Genomic DNA, 15,765 nt, shown 5'->3' with positions numbered 1-15,765 from the left:
CCTGGAGGACCTAAAAGTATCATTACCTACTCAAGAACGTAGTGCAAGTAGAGTTAAAGTATCTGTGGTAAATATTAGTCAAAGTATAAGTAAAATGTAGCTCTTTTAAAGGTAATCAAGAGTAGTGAATAGTATTACTCCGTTTACATGCAATTTGTGCAAGTGTGTACAAACGTAACATTCTGTAGTGCATTTAGTTATTGTTTGAGGCTATTTCAGTCATTATACAATAGGCATCCGTCATCTCATCACTAGCTATGTTTCCATCTAAAGATGTGTATTAAATTTATGTGAAAACTGAAATATCGCATACAAGATTTGTGAATAAAGCAGCGTTTCCATACAACGAGTCAATAAGAGCAAAATCGTCTTCCTGATTAACTGACACCAAATATCAAAAGTAAAAAATGGAATTTATTAAGGTAGGAGAAGCTGCGTGAATCTTTTCCTTATTTAATAAATCTCTTGCACCTCAGAAGACGATACCGACACGCAATGAACGTGTGTTGGCGTTTGAAGGTGTGAGATGCGGAACAGAGACACTTCTGGAGGTCATTAATAATATAATAACACCAATACTAAAATGGTTAAGGCGTTTTAGAATGACCAAAACAACATTTCAGATGCTTTACAAGCTCAGCCTGCTGGTTTATTAATTCACACACAATTTTATTGATGCGCATCTTGCCGTTTCCATCCACCTATTTTTGAAAATGACTTGGTGGGATAAACTTTCTATTCGATAAGAAAAGATGCGCATAAACTATGATGGAAACCCTTTGACTGAACTAACTCCAGTATGCGCATTAAAATAGTCATGTGACTTTGTTATAAGAGATCACGTGATGATAAAAATGTGTGTGAATGGACAAACCAGCAGGCTAATCGCATTGTAAAACATCTGAAATGTTGTTTTGGTCTTTTTAAAACGCCTCCATTTCAGTTTTGGTGTTATTATATTATTAATGACCTCCAGAATAAAGAGCGTCTGTGCTCCACATCGCCTTCAAATCGTCTTCTGAGGTGCAAGTAATTTAATAAATGAAGAAAAGATTCACGCAGCTTCTCCTATCACAGCAGATTGCATTTTTACTGTTGATATTTGGCGTCCGTTAATCAGGAAGTGACGGATTTGTTCTCGAGAAATTTTTTATGCAATATTCTAGCTTTGCGCATAAATTTAATTAGCAGTTTTGGATGGAAACATAGCTGTAAACACGCATCTAAACAGTGTCTCGGTCATTGCCTGCAGCGATTTTCTGTCGTGTGTCTTGATTTTGTTCTGTATTATTTGATTTAATTGGACCGGAATCGCAGGACTGATTAAATTACTTTAGCCAATCACCATAGACAAAAAAAACAATAATAAAGTAATGACTGCAGGTTGAAGGAAGATAGAGGAGTAAAAGAACTGATACAGCACTAATAATGTACTCAAGGGAACATAAAAATACACATTTTTAAAACTACATAAAGTATAATTCCTGAGAAAACCTACTCAATTACAGTAATTTGAGTGTTTGTAATTTGTTACTTCACTCCACTGTTTGCTATCCATTCCTAAAGTCGACAAGAAATGACATTACACACTCAATTTGCTTTCACACTGCGATATTCAGATTTAAATGTAGTATTTAATGAATCGATTTCAACATGAATAGTTTAGATTCTTTAAAATGGGCTTTGCATTGAATTGTTGAAGTAATACAGTACAATTTTGGTTAAAAATCATTATTTTTTGGAAAAAATTAAGCAAAATGAGAATAGATATATTTATTTTTGCTAACACTTTACAATAAGTTCATATTAGTTAATGTGTTTACAAGCATTAACAGTACATGTGTTACACTATTTATTCAGATCTGTTAATTATAATGGAAATAAAGTTGTTCGCTCTTATTAATTTACAGTGCATTAAATAACAGTATTATTAACTATTAGTATAATTATTAGCGGTAACACTTTAGGTCACAATTCATGGTATTAACAAACCATGAACTAACACTGCTAGGTTAATAAACTACTAATTAGCGGTTTATTAATAGTTAGTAAGGTACTAGTTTGGTTTAGGTTTTGGGTGGGATTAGGGATGTAGAATAAGATCATACTTTATAACTACTAATGAACAGTTCAGATCTTAATAATAGACAGGTAATAAGCCAGTAGTTAATTGCATGATTTGTGACAAACTAAAGTGTTAGCTTATTAGTATTAGTATTGTTATTATTAATAGTGTTAGCAAGCATTTGGGTTTTAATAATGCATTAGTAAATGCTTAACTATGATTAATAAATGTTTTACAGTACAGGTATTGATCATTATTATTTTGTGTTTTGTAAATGCATTAACTAACATTAACTTATGAAAGCTTATTGTAAAGTGTGACCTTTTTTGACATTAAAAATTAATACATCAACTGTCAGAGTTTAAATCAGCTGATTATTGAACTAAATTAGTATTTATTTTTCATTCTTAATCACAAATGATAATACATGACTTGCATTAGTGCAGTGTTATTTGTTTTATGTACTGTACTAATGAAAATATACACAACAATACTATGAGTTTAAGGGATAGTTCACTCAAAAATTGACAAATCTGTCACCATTTACTCACCCTTGTTCCAAACATCTTTGAATTTTATTGTTATGTTGAACACAGATGATTATATTTGGAAGAATGCTGGAAACCTGTAGCCAGTACTTGCTTTTCCTACTATGGATGTCAATAGCTTCCAACATTTTTCTAAATATCATTTTTTATTTGAGTTGAACAGGATAATAAAAGAAACTCATAAAAACCACTTGAGGGAGAGTAAATAGTGAGTTATTAATATTAATTTTAAATAATATTATTATGTGAACCATGACTTTAATTAGCAAATAATCCAGCTAGAATAATAAAAAAAAATCAGTCATCACATCCCATTTAGACAAAACATTGTTTGGTCACCTTGATGTCCATAATCAACAATCAAAAATACTCATTTACTACATCAGTAAATACATAAACAACCAACTTTGCATTAACTGAACTAACTTCTATCAGTAAAGTCAGAAAATTATTCATTAATTAAGCAGGTCTTATGCTTTAAGGATTTGATAATATCACCAGAATTTCATCCTGTTACTTGATTATTGTTGTATGTAGCGGATATATTTGAACAAAATCAACAGCATGAACCCAGTCATAGCCAACACTACTACAACAAATAAATAAAATATCAGCACTTACCTTGGCTAATCTGGCAGCTTCAATAAGTAGGTGATGGGGTCATAAATACGTTTTGAGTAAAATGCCTCTCTTTCCTGTTTAACGGTGGACACCACCCAACTGATATGCAGTGCTGAGCTGTAGCGCTGAATGTTAGTCACTGACACTCGTCTGTACTTCCTGCCTCACACGGAAGTTCAGGTCTAAACCTGTCTCTGCATTCCATCAGATGCGGCGCAGAAGACACACAAGTGCACTGCTGAGATTGAGTAGATCAACCAGAGCTAGTCTACTATTTCTCCTTAGATTACAGTTTGTCAATGATTGATGAGGGTTTCACACAGTTAATGATTAATGCCATTGTTATGGGTGTTTCCTCTTTGCCAGTATTGTGATGAAACACTTTTCAACATTATGAAGTTGCTGCTTCATGTTTGTCGCAAAGACGATTGCATGTTTCAATGAAATACGTTCAATTAATTAAGGTTTTAGTAGAGAAGCCACGTGAAGTTAATATGTACAATATTTATTTATGTAGTTAGCACTGATTTGTGACCATTTAACCCATTCTTTTGACTTACTGGTTAAAATAGTTTGACCCGTGACCATTTAAATACCAGATTTTTAATTTTAAGTTTGATGACTTTTTTTTTTTTCTAAAATCAGCCCAATAATATTAGAAAAAAATAACTATTTTCTATTTTCATATTTTCCATCAAGGCTGTACTCACTTAAGGTACATCTTAGGGGTCAATTTTGACCCACCAGCTATAAAACCACACTAAGAAAAATATTCATTGTATTTACAAAACTTTTCAACAGGCTCATTCTGAAAACGTAGCCCCGTATACATTTTTGGAGATCGTGAATTATGTAGCCAGAAGTACGTATGGCCACATTTCATCTTTAAAACGAACGCTAGGGGGCGGTATGATGCCATTCGTTTTCTCGCTTACCAACTGACCTCTTACCACCGTATGAACGGCTTTTGCGTTGTTACTAGTTTGTCCAGTGGCTCGCCGCATACGTCGGCGGACTTGTGATGTGGAGCGGAGTTGACTTTGATGACGGGGTTCGAGCCTGGTAAAGAATGGTTCCAGAGAGCAGTTAAGACAAAAACACAAGACAAAAAATAAAACTAACAAGTAAATAACAGGGTAAGAATGTGGTCAAATCTGAAAACATGGAAAAAATCCAGCAGCCGAGAGGGCTTTTCTTTTTCTGGATTGTTTTTGAAAACACAATCGGTTGGGTTTAGGGAAGGAGGAGGGTAAGCCAGTCGATCGGTCAGTCAATCAGTCAGTCAGTCGACAGCGGCCTCTGGTGGATTTACGAGAGAACAGCAGGTGTGATTAGGACTCGCGAAAGACATTTGAGATCTCAAAAAGCATACACAGCAGCCTCTGGGGGATTCGCGAAAACAAAAGCTGTCCTTGTCCCCTCCTGGGACATATTTGGAAGCAGACAGAACGGCGGATGACTCCGGTAAGACCAGAGGCGGAGGATTATGCATTTATATTAACAAAGCTTGGTGCACAAACACTGTTGTGCAGTGACACGACATCTGACGTACAGATGCCACTGGCACATGCCAGTAATGTCAGTGATCTTGTGACATGTGCCAGTAGGTGTCAGTATAAGCACGTTATAAGCACATTAATCTTATAAGTTTCTCTTTGCTTTAACATTTAAAAATGATTAAGCAAATCACACCTATTATCTTACATGCATACATGCAATTTACAACATGCATTTTATTATGACTTAATAAAGCATATTATTTAAAATACCTTAAAATGAAAATAAATAAGTTAAAATAATCAAATAAATTAATGAATTAACAAACATAGAGAAGTCCATATTGTAGCCAACAAAGGAACCGCCACGATGCAAGAATATACGGCACAACAGATAAGTGTAACCTCTCCGTTACATAAGCATGCCACAATAAATTTGACTGACATGTACTGTCAAATGACTAAATATTACAGAAGTATGACTACGAATACGTTAAATAAATGCTTTTAAATGAAAACGTCGTGGAGTAGTCCAGCATATAAACTAACTTGCGACACAATAAATAAGATTAAAAGTTGATTAAATATGGTTTTACGCGTGTTGATTAATGTCATTAAGCTTCGCCAGGTGTCGATGTCACTGCAGTGACATGTGACACTACTGAGTGACACATGACAGTGAAAACCGGACGTGCCACCGGAAGTGTCACTACACTCAGTGGCATGGTAATGTTACGATAAAGATGATTATTTTGCTTTATCCCAGGGGTGTCCAAACGCGTCCTGGAGGGCCGGTGTCCTGCACAGTTTAGCTCCAACTTCCTTCAGCACACCTGCCTGGAAGTTTTTAGTATACCTAGAAAGAGCATAGCTGGTTCAGGTGTTTAATTGGGGTTGGAACTAAAATGTGCAGGACACTGGCCCTCCAGGACCGAGTTTGGACACCCCTGCTCTATCTACCCACGTGACTGCTTCGAATTTTGATTCAAAGGTTTAAACATCCCAATGGGTTAGTAAAGTGTATAGAGAGAAATTAGACGTCGATTACATACATTTCTAATGTTTCAAAGCACTGCACCGGTCCCATACTCCAGTAATTAAACTAAAATACAATAGTAATTTATAGAAAAAAGGTTTTGAACAACACTAAAGTGCATTAGCGTATTGTTTTACAACTATCTTTAAAGAAAACCACTGCATATCGTAGTATAGTGTTTAACGGAGGCCAGCTGGCGACTGCAACCCGAAAGCATTACTCACATAGCCTCCTCCTTAGAGCATTCGCCTCCCCTGCAGGAATTGCTGGTTCGATCCCCACTTGGAACAGGACTAGTTGTAATATGATAAATGTAAGTACCTTTGAATACCTTGGATTTAACTACAGTCATCGGTCGTGTAATGTAACAAACCTTATGTGTAAAAAATAGAGTAATTTGTTTATATTACTGTTGTTGTATTACTACATGAATGAGTTGGTCAGTTGTGAACATTTGTCATTATTGCAACACATTCCCACACTCTAACCAGAAGAGGTCCTCATCGAGCACTGATTTAGAAAGCTTCGAGTAACGAATCGTTTTCCGATACAAGTGAGTCGAGCGCTTCACTGCTTCAAAAAGCTTCATTTCACCATCACTACAAGATGTTTTACCTGAATCTTATTATACAGTGATGAAAAAGAAAATTATTCGCCCAATCAATTTAATGTGGTTTATTATCTTTGGACTTGTAGGGGAAACTGGAGCACCAGGGGGAAACCCACGCGAATGCAGGGAGAATATGCAAACTCCACACAGAAATGCCAACTGACCTAGCCGAGGCTCGAACCAGCAACCTTCTTGCGGTGAGGCGACAGCATTACCTACTGCGCCACCTCGTCGCCTATGTCCTATTCAATAAAGTCAAATACTACTAATAAACCAATACCACATACTGTTAAAGATCTTAAAATGGTAAACATATACAATTAAAATCTCCTTAATCATCAGTCACCAACAGCTCTGGATTCCCGTCTCTCCTCTCCAAATATGTGTCTAGCATGGCTGGCTGAACTCTAGCAAATAAACTTTGACCCTTTAAGACTTTTCCTTCTGCGTGACAGATTCTGAATGACAGACAACAGCTGTTTAAACAATCAAAAGCCTGTCTATCTTAAAAAGAAAACCTGACATGGCCACAAACAAAGGTGACAATGGTCCTAAAACAACTTTTCAATACTCATAATGACGCCTCCATGAAGAACTTGCACTGCAGCCACTGAATTTATGTCTGCACCGAAATTCCTATATTGGAAGAAACCCCCCCCCCCCCCCCCCCACTTGCATCACATTGTTTCTTAACGGACTTAAAGACCTATTGTGCCCCTTTTTTCTCAAGATCTAAAATAAGTCTCTAATGTCTCTAGAGTGTGTATGTGAAGTTTTAGCTCAAAATACCCCACAAATACTGTTTTTAAAACTGACCCTTTTAGGCTTTGACCCTAATTGTGCCGTTTTGGTGACCGTCGCTTTAAATTCAAATGAGACTGGGCTCTTTTCATAAGAGATGGAGCTACACATGCATGTGTGTCAGCATCGTGACAAATTCAAAAACAAGATTAACCTTCTATGCTAATGAGGGAGAGATTGTCACTAGTGGGCGGGGCTTTCCCCTCTGATAACCCTTATAAAGGGAGAATGTCAATCAAAGTGTTTCTGCAGACTGTTTTTTATGAAGCAGGATTATTAAATATTTAATTAATACATTTTACCATTAGATGCTGGTTATATTCACAGACTGTCATCAAACAGCTGTGTTTATTAAAGTGATTTCTGCATAATATGTCTCCTTTAAGGGTTATTTTTATACACATGACATTCATATTTCAACAAAAGGTATATTTTAGTGGTTGTCAGTACATTTAGCAGTACACTTATCCAGATTTCAACATTCATTCATTTGTTTTCTTTTCAGCTAAGTCCCCTTATTAATCTGGGGTCAATATAGATTTACTTACATGCCAAGTGAATCAAGTTACTTTGACTAATTGGTCTCTCTCTCTCTCTCTCTCTCTCTGTTTGTGTGTGTGTGTGTGTGTGTCTGTGTGTATACATTATTTCAAGTACAATATATTTTTATTTTACTGTAAATGGCATGCATTTAACTGTACATATATTTTGCACTTCATTATACTCCTATTATTCAAGTGCTCAATTTTAAATAGTATGCTAAAGTGCACCTTTTTCACAAGGAGAAGTCTAGACTGGCCTTTTAAAAATGATAACTCATGTGCGTCCCTGTAATTTGGTGTTAAAAGTGTCAAGTCGAACACTGTGTAACATAGTGCACTAAAAGAAAAGGGGAAAATAAACATCAAAGGATGAGAAACGGATGAAAGAATGGGAGAGTGAGGGGTTAAACTCAGGCTGGGGAAACCTGATGCTAATTATGTCTTTGGAATGTCAAACACAGGCTGTGTGTTCAAACTCAGCATGCGTCTATCTAGACAACAGACACAGAAGTGTTTAGAACATTACTGGTGAAGAATTATTAGGCATTACAGGTCTCATGGGAATTATTTCTGGACATTATATGGATACATATCATAATGCATACACATACATTTAATATAATGCATATATTGTGCAATATAGAACATGAAGTGGACCAAAATCGGCACATCCATTTGTTTTAGCAATATATGTGTGCCCTGCAGGATTTGTTTAAGCACTGAAGAGGAGTGATGTATGATAAATTCAATTCATAACTAAAAACTAACTTAAATGATAAATAATTAATAATAAATAATGACCAAAAGTTAATTAGTTATTTTAATACATCCAAAAGGCATCATGTGAGACCAAAATAGCTGCCGGTGGATGATTAAAATGCACACAAATATGTTTTGCAAGCAAGCAACGTTGATGTCCAAAATAGTTAGGACAGAAATATTATGCACATGCTTATACTGTCAAAATGTTCCCTAGATAGGGAACTCGCTAGTTTTTAAAACACAGCCCACAACATTCTCTCCTTCAGAAGTGTTTGGAGTGGCACACACACGTACACACACACATTGCAGTGAAGTAGAGATGCTCACCTCCCGCTGTTTATATTTTCCCTGACATTCCAACAGAAGACAGCTGCAGGTAAAGTCATTTGGGTTCTGCTCACTTACACATGCACATTATCTTGCGAATAAGAGTGGATTAAATGATGAAGGACTTTATTTTCTGTGCTTTTACCAAATTTTTTGCGTGCAGTTTCAATCAACCATTTTTTTCCAGCACAAACGACATTGTTATTCTCACTTTTAGGTGGATAAATGAGCGAACAATGCCATCATTGAGAAAGACGCTGCTGCTGCTGATTTATGTGTTATGCGCGTTCCGCTCTGCGCGCTCGGGAGACTCTGGAGACGCCAGACCCTGCTCCGGACCACACTGTCCGGGGGGCAGAACGCACAAACCGTCGCGACAACACAACCCGACGACACAGAGCAGATCAATAAATCAGCACCATCCTCCCTCTAGCTTTCCATTGGAAAATCACGCAACGCATTTGTCCCAGCGCGGGCGGTCTGGAGACCAGACAAGGGAAAGCGTCCAGACGCGCGTGCCAGGAGGTTTTGGTCCTGCGTGCGCAGATTGCGTTAGACCAGATCATGTAATGAACGACACCAGCGAATGCAAAGGAATTGAGTGCCGTCTGCCTCTGAGGATACGCAGACCCTGTGCTGGAGAAGGGTGTGTGCCCGGGACCAGCCAACCTCCCCTCGTCCATGTGGCAGACAGAGCCGCTCAGTTTCTGGGGGAATTTCCGGACATTGGATATCCTGCATCAGAGAGCGGGGCTCCACTGGGAGTTCAGCTCACTTGTGACATCAAACCAGGTGAGGTGAAACTGTGGTTCCAGCTGTTCTGCACTTGAATGGATGTATCTGGTTTCAAAACTGGTGTAACACTTACGCAAACAGAGTAGGCTTTTGTATTGTTTGAGGTCACACTTTATAAGTACTAATCAGCCGATGTCTTAATAATAAGTAGGTAATTAGCCAGTAGTTAACACTTGAATTGATGTTACCAGCCTTTCTCCTCAGATATAAATAGTAGTATAGTAAATATGTTTTATTTAAAAAATGTGAAATATTACCAATATTTAGGCCTACTACTTATGTCATTTAAAATAAGTAGTAAATAAGTAATAAAAACACATCAATAACTGCTACAGTATTATTATGTGGTTCGTTTATGGTAATACCATGGTATTATTTTTAGTACACCTAACAATTTAGTAAGGTGGTTCATTTTGCTGTGGCAACCCCGAGTAAATAAAGTGATTAAGTCGAAGGAAAATGAATGAATGCATGAACAATTTAGCAAATAATTGTAATTTTTTTTTGTTATTTATTATTAATTATAATTACACATTAACCAATGAATTTACCAATGACGTTACAACTACAACAAAATTCCCAAAGCCCCTCCAGACAACCGAATAATCATCTTAAGTTTCATCTCGCACTTATTTTATCTGACAATAACAAACCCAGTTCTACGAGTTTGCTAGATGTGCTATACACCTTCAAGCTACTGCAAGACCACCCTCAGCAATAGTCAAAGCTGTGTATATATCAAAATGGAAAACAGTCTAGTTCATATTTGTGTTTGTTCGTGAAAGACCAATCAGAGGTGACTATTCCATTTAAAACTCACAATGAGGGAGTTTTCATTCAGTGTTAAGATCTGAATGCTTAATCATCTCATCACAACAGGCAAAGTGTATTACATATAAAAACCCTTCAGAATTTGAATAAAAGTATTGGGTTACACTTTATTTTAAGGTGTCCTTGTTAATCTACAACTATTCATTTAACTCTTAAAGACCTAGAGCTATTTTGTGGGCACCTAATGGGCCTATATTAATATATATATAAAAAAACACTTTTATTTGTATTTTTTAGCAGTCAGCCTCAAGTGTCATATATCATTTTAAACAGGAGAACCTGAAGCTTCAATTTGTATTATTCAAAAGTCCAATCTAAAATATTATTGGTCCAAATACATATAAACAGACAGAAAAGTTTACAGAATTTGAAGAAAAACAGATAAAAAAATGGCTTTTTCTAGTTATTACAAACAAAACCTCATGAAGTTTGTTTTTTTTCTTCAGAAATAAATGCTATGATGTTCTATACTTCCAAAATAAATTGTCTACATCCACCATTCCCTGAGCAAATTACAGCATTTTATTTCAATGTTATTATATTCACAGAAAAACTGGTGCATTCTATTTACTGACAATGTAGATGCCCAAGATGTTTGCATTTTTAGTTTTCTCTAACTTATTTTAGCAGTCAGTATCAAGTGTCATACATCATTTTAAACAGGAGAAGCTAAAGTTTCAATCTTTATCCTTAAACATTTAAATTTTACATTTTTATGACTAAAAAAAGATTAATTTTACTGAATTTTAAGAAAAACGGCAAAAAAATGTAGCATTTTCCACAGCTAGCACAAACAAAATCTCTTGAAGTTTGCTTTTGTTTCCTTTGAAAGTTATGCTAGGATGTTTTATACATCCACCATGCATTTTGTCTACATCCACCATTCCCTAAGCAATTATTTCAATGTTATTCCAAGGCGTTTTTCAGTGGGAAAAACGAGTGCATTTTATTTACTGACAATGTAGGCTTTTGTATTGTTTGAGGTCACACTTTATAAGTACTTATCAGCCGATGTCTTAATAATAAGTAGGTAATTAGCCAGTAGTTAACACTTGAATTGAATTGCCCAAAAGTTCTGGGAATGAACTAAAGAGAAAGATTGTTACAAAATAACACTGAAGCACTTTTGACTTTTTCCAAATAATATACTGTATGTTCAGTTACCACAAACAACACCTTCGACTACGAACAAATAAAAAATGAGCAAAATAAGAAGTAATAATGCTTCCAAGTCCAAATAACATGGTGCAAAATACTCAGTAAAAACTTCAGTTATAAATATTTACTATACTATAAATAGTTACATAACTAATTTTGTGTAACAATGACACCTTAAAATAAAATGTTATATTTTCCACACTGCTAAGAAAAGCAATGGTCATGTAGATACTGCATAATTGGATGGATGTAACAAACATATCATAATAATATAATAGAACACTCTTAAATTCCAGATAAAACCCTCTAGTACTGTAATTCCAGAATCAGGCCTGCATACTATCACTGTACCTTGTTTTTTTCACACTGTTTGTTACAATCATTGTCTATTGTTACATAGAACTTACAATACAAGCTGTTCGGTATTCTAACCAAACCTGAACAGAGGAAATCAATTTATCGCTGAAGGACAGACCTTTTTCTGGTTTGCGTAAGACATCTGAGTATATTTATAGAACACAGAAGAATTCTCTCTGTGGTCCTTGAACAATATGAGATGCATGCCTCGGGATGAGGACTACACAAACTATCAGGCTTCAGAAAACTCATACCTTGTTTGATTTTCACATGAGCGCCGGTATTTCCATACATCAACGAACAGAAGAATTTAACAGCTGGCCCGAGAACTATTATTGCAAACATACACATCTGCTTGGCTGCACCGAGGGTTTTAGAGCTGCAGAAGCGCTGGCAGTCAACTGTCAAGAAATTGCAGACTACTTTGATCCATTTCCATGTGACTGAAATAGTTGTAGCTTAGAAGTAAGAGCTTGGTTTAGAAATATGCAGTGCAATCACTTTGACTTTCACAAATCTGAAGGTGGTTGACATTACTACTATTTAATTACTTGTTCAGATAATAATTGACATCAGTTTGGACTAGATGCATCACCTCACATATTCCAGTTGATTTGTTCTAAATACAGTGGAGGAAATAAGTATTAAACGTCATGTTTTTTAAATGGGAATAATATTTCTGAAGGAGATGTTGACATGGAATTGAATCAGATTTTGGTAAAACCCCAAACATTACAAACAAAAAGTTTTGTGTCATAACATTGGAATGACAATAGGAGAAAGTACTGAACTACTGAAATGTATTTAAAACCTTATATAAAAGGCTTTTTTTTTGTTTATGGCAGCTTAAAGACGCTACTGATATGGAGCATGAAGTCACATGCATTGTTTAGGTGTACAGACTTCAACAGAGTGTAAAAATCTTGAGGGTTCTGTGGTTTTCGTCCATCAAATCTGAGCTTTATTTTGTATTTTCTATTGGATTCAAATCAGGTGATTGGCTGGGCCATTCTACAGCTTGATTTTCTTTCTCTGAAACCATCTGAGAGTTTCCTTGGCTGTGTTTTGGATCATTGTCTTGCTGAAATGTTTCAACCAACATTGGCTCATTCTGAACACGTAGCTGATCTCGAATTATGTACCCAGAGCTACGTATGGTTGCATTTTGTCTTTCAAATAAGCGATACAGGGCGGTATGATGTGGTTCCTTTTCTCGCTAACCAGCTGATCGCTTACCTGCATGTGGATGGCTTTCCCCGCTGTTACCAGTTTGTCCAGTAGCTCGACACGTACGTCAATGGACTTGAGATGCAGAGCGGAGTTAACCGCAAAGACTGGGTTTAATAGAAAAATGGTTCCAGAAAGCAGGTAAGACAAAAACAGAAGTAAAAAAAAATAAATAAATAAACAAGTAAATAACAGGGTGAGAATGTGGTAAAATCTAAGAACGTGGTAAAAAACAGGGAGCTTTTCTTTTTCTGTATTGTTTTTCAAAACACTGTGGTTGGGTTTAGGGAAGGGGGTGGGCGGGTCTATAGGTGCTTTTCAAAATACTATTGGTTGGGTTTAGGGAAGGGGAGGGTGGGGGTATCGGTCGGTTGGTCAGTTAGTCAGTGGGTTAGTCAACAGTGGCCTCTGGTGGATTTACGTGAGAATAGCAGGTGCGAATGACACTCGCGAGAGGAATTTGAGATTTCAAAAAGTGAACACATCGCCCTCTGGTGCATTTCAAAACAAAAACTGCAAAAAAGCGTAGCTCATGGGACATAATAAGAATGAGCCTGAGTTGGTTTCATTGTCGTCCTCCTGCTAATGTAGATGTTGGACTGAAGCAGCTAATATTACTTTACAATGACGAAATGCAGAGGGTTGCTGAATAACTACTGAGAGATTTTAGCTGCTGTCTGGGCTTTCACTTCCTTTCTACACCTTCCTTTCTTCATGTGTTTAATACTTTTTCCCTGCGTTTCATTTTATTACACAACTTAATTTGTAAACTAATTAGTTTTGTTTTCTTTTTTATATATGGATGTCTTTGGTTATTACCTTACTTACATTTTTCTCCCACTGTATAAGGTTGATGGAACCAGTGTAAGTCCTAAAGAAACGTTCTTGTTGGATTATAACCGCTTAATCTTGTTTGTTTCCTTCTTTTACAAGGAGAGAATGAAGTACCAGCGGAGGATGCACTTATCCTACATCTACAGCTGGCGAAGGGACAAGAGAAGCTTGTGGAGGCTTTGAGAGCTCAGCAAGTGGTGATTCGTGATCTGCAGAAGAGGCTGGTGGACCAGCAGGAGACCCTCCTTTCCCAGCAGCGAGAGATACTCGACCAGCAGCGTCGCATGTTTGAGCAGATGGATGTGGTGAAAGTTCAGTACGGTCTGCTTTCTGACACCATCAAGCAAGTTTCCTTCCAAGGCCTGCAGGGAGAACTGCAAAGCTATTTCGAAAGTCACCTGACGAGTCTTCAGAACCAAGCACGGAGTCATCTGCAAAAGTCTTATGCTGTGCATAAGGTTGATGTGGACGCCAAGGTGGTGAATGTTGTTGGGGATGCAGGGCACCCATTGTTGGGCTGCCAAACGGTGTGTGGGCCTGAAGAATTCTGTGAATTCCAGAAGGATCAACCACAGTGTGAAAAGTGCACTGTGTGTCCACCTGGATTCTTCCTGGTGTCCCAGTGCTCGCCTACCGCTGATAGGATGTGCCAGGTGACAACTGCATTATGCAAATAACACATACGACTTCAGTAAAGACCTGATAAAGTCATGTCTTAATGTTTCAAGGGTTGTACACAATGGGATGGTTTCTTTTGTCCTTATCGTTGACATTTAAAACTCAAATGTGCCAGTAAGCATTCACTAGCGATTGCACTACTTTAGAGTTTTTAAACTTGCCTAGCCAATGTTAATGTCATCAATACAACACAGGATGCAAATGTTTAGCTATATGCCGCAATTTGCAATATACAGTATTTGCAGTAAAAAAAACTACAAATGGAAGAGTAGCACTGATTAGTTTTAATGGAAAACAAATGCATAGTCGACACACTTTTGTTCACATGCCTAGAGTTGCTGAGGTTACGGTAAAACACATCTTGGTGGTGCTCACTTTGGGATTGCTGATCAAAAAGGATTTGATGGTGTCTTGATTTTCTTAATTTTTTTCATGGCTTTTAATTGTTTTTTCAAAAACTTTTGACCAGGTGTTTTTGTGCTTTAGTGGATAAGGTTTAAACAGAAGCAGAAACACTTATCCAATAAATATACAAGAAAAAAAACAACCCAGGCATATAGATACATCCCCCGGTATACATTCTGGAGAGAGCGAAATACCTCCCCAGAGGTGCGGGTTTTTTGCAGTTTTTTTTTTCGTGAATCTGCCAGAGGCTGCTGTGTACGCTTTTTCAGATGTCAAATTTCTCTCGCGAGTGCCCTTCACGTCTGCACTTCTTGTGTAAATCCACTAGAGGCCACTGTCGACTGACTGACTGACTGACCAACTGATCTGACCCACCCACCCCTTTCCCTAAACCCATCCGATAGTGTTTTCAAAAGTGTCGATTGACTAGCATCCACCCCTTCTCTAAACCCAACCAACAGTGTTTTCAAAATCAATCCAGAAATAAAGAAAAGCCCTCGTGGCCACCTGATTCTACCAGGTTTTCAGATCTTACCACGTTCTCACCCTGTTATTTACTTGTTTTGAATTTTTTTTGCCTTTTATTTTACCTGCTTTCTGGAACCGTTCTTCATTAGACCTGAACCCCGTCGTTGCCTTTCGACTCCGCTCTGCATCTCAAGTTCTCCGATG

The 15,765-nt window shown here is 37.0% G+C and overlaps 2 protein-coding genes across 3 annotated transcripts in view; one reads left to right on the top strand and one right to left on the bottom strand.

The window, feature by feature from the left end:
- The window catches only part of apbb1ip (amyloid beta (A4) precursor protein-binding, family B, member 1 interacting protein), a 45,315-nt gene extending 41,896 nt beyond the window's left edge, over positions 1-3,419 (bottom strand). Inside the window, exon 1 of the mRNA XM_056450158.1 lies at positions 3,235-3,419. The gene's annotated coding sequence lies outside the window, so the exon portion shown is untranslated. The remainder of the gene's footprint in view (positions 1-3,234) is intronic.
- Positions 1-15,765, top strand: part of nell3 (NELL (neural EGFL like) family member 3) — a 58,552-nt gene that overhangs the window by 37,674 nt on the left and 5,113 nt on the right. The window contains exons 1-3 of one of the 2 annotated variants that reach the window (XM_056450156.1): positions 8,769-8,857; positions 9,026-9,600; positions 14,110-14,663. In XM_056450156.1, the coding sequence (XP_056306131.1) occupies positions 9,045-9,600; positions 14,110-14,663 (1,110 nt within the window). In that variant the 5' untranslated portion in view covers positions 8,769-8,857; positions 9,026-9,044. Of the gene's footprint in view, positions 1-8,768; positions 8,858-9,025; positions 9,601-14,109; positions 14,664-15,765 lie in introns of those variants that run through there. The other variant, XM_056450157.1, reaches the window with a different exon arrangement.

This window comes from Danio aesculapii, chromosome 24 (assembly GCF_903798145.1).
Source record: "Danio aesculapii chromosome 24, fDanAes4.1, whole genome shotgun sequence".
In the NCBI taxonomy this organism is placed as follows: Eukaryota; Metazoa; Chordata; class Actinopteri; order Cypriniformes; family Danionidae; genus Danio; species Danio aesculapii.
Note: the sequence above shows the minus strand (reverse complement) of the source record. Positions and strands in the feature narration are given on the sequence as shown.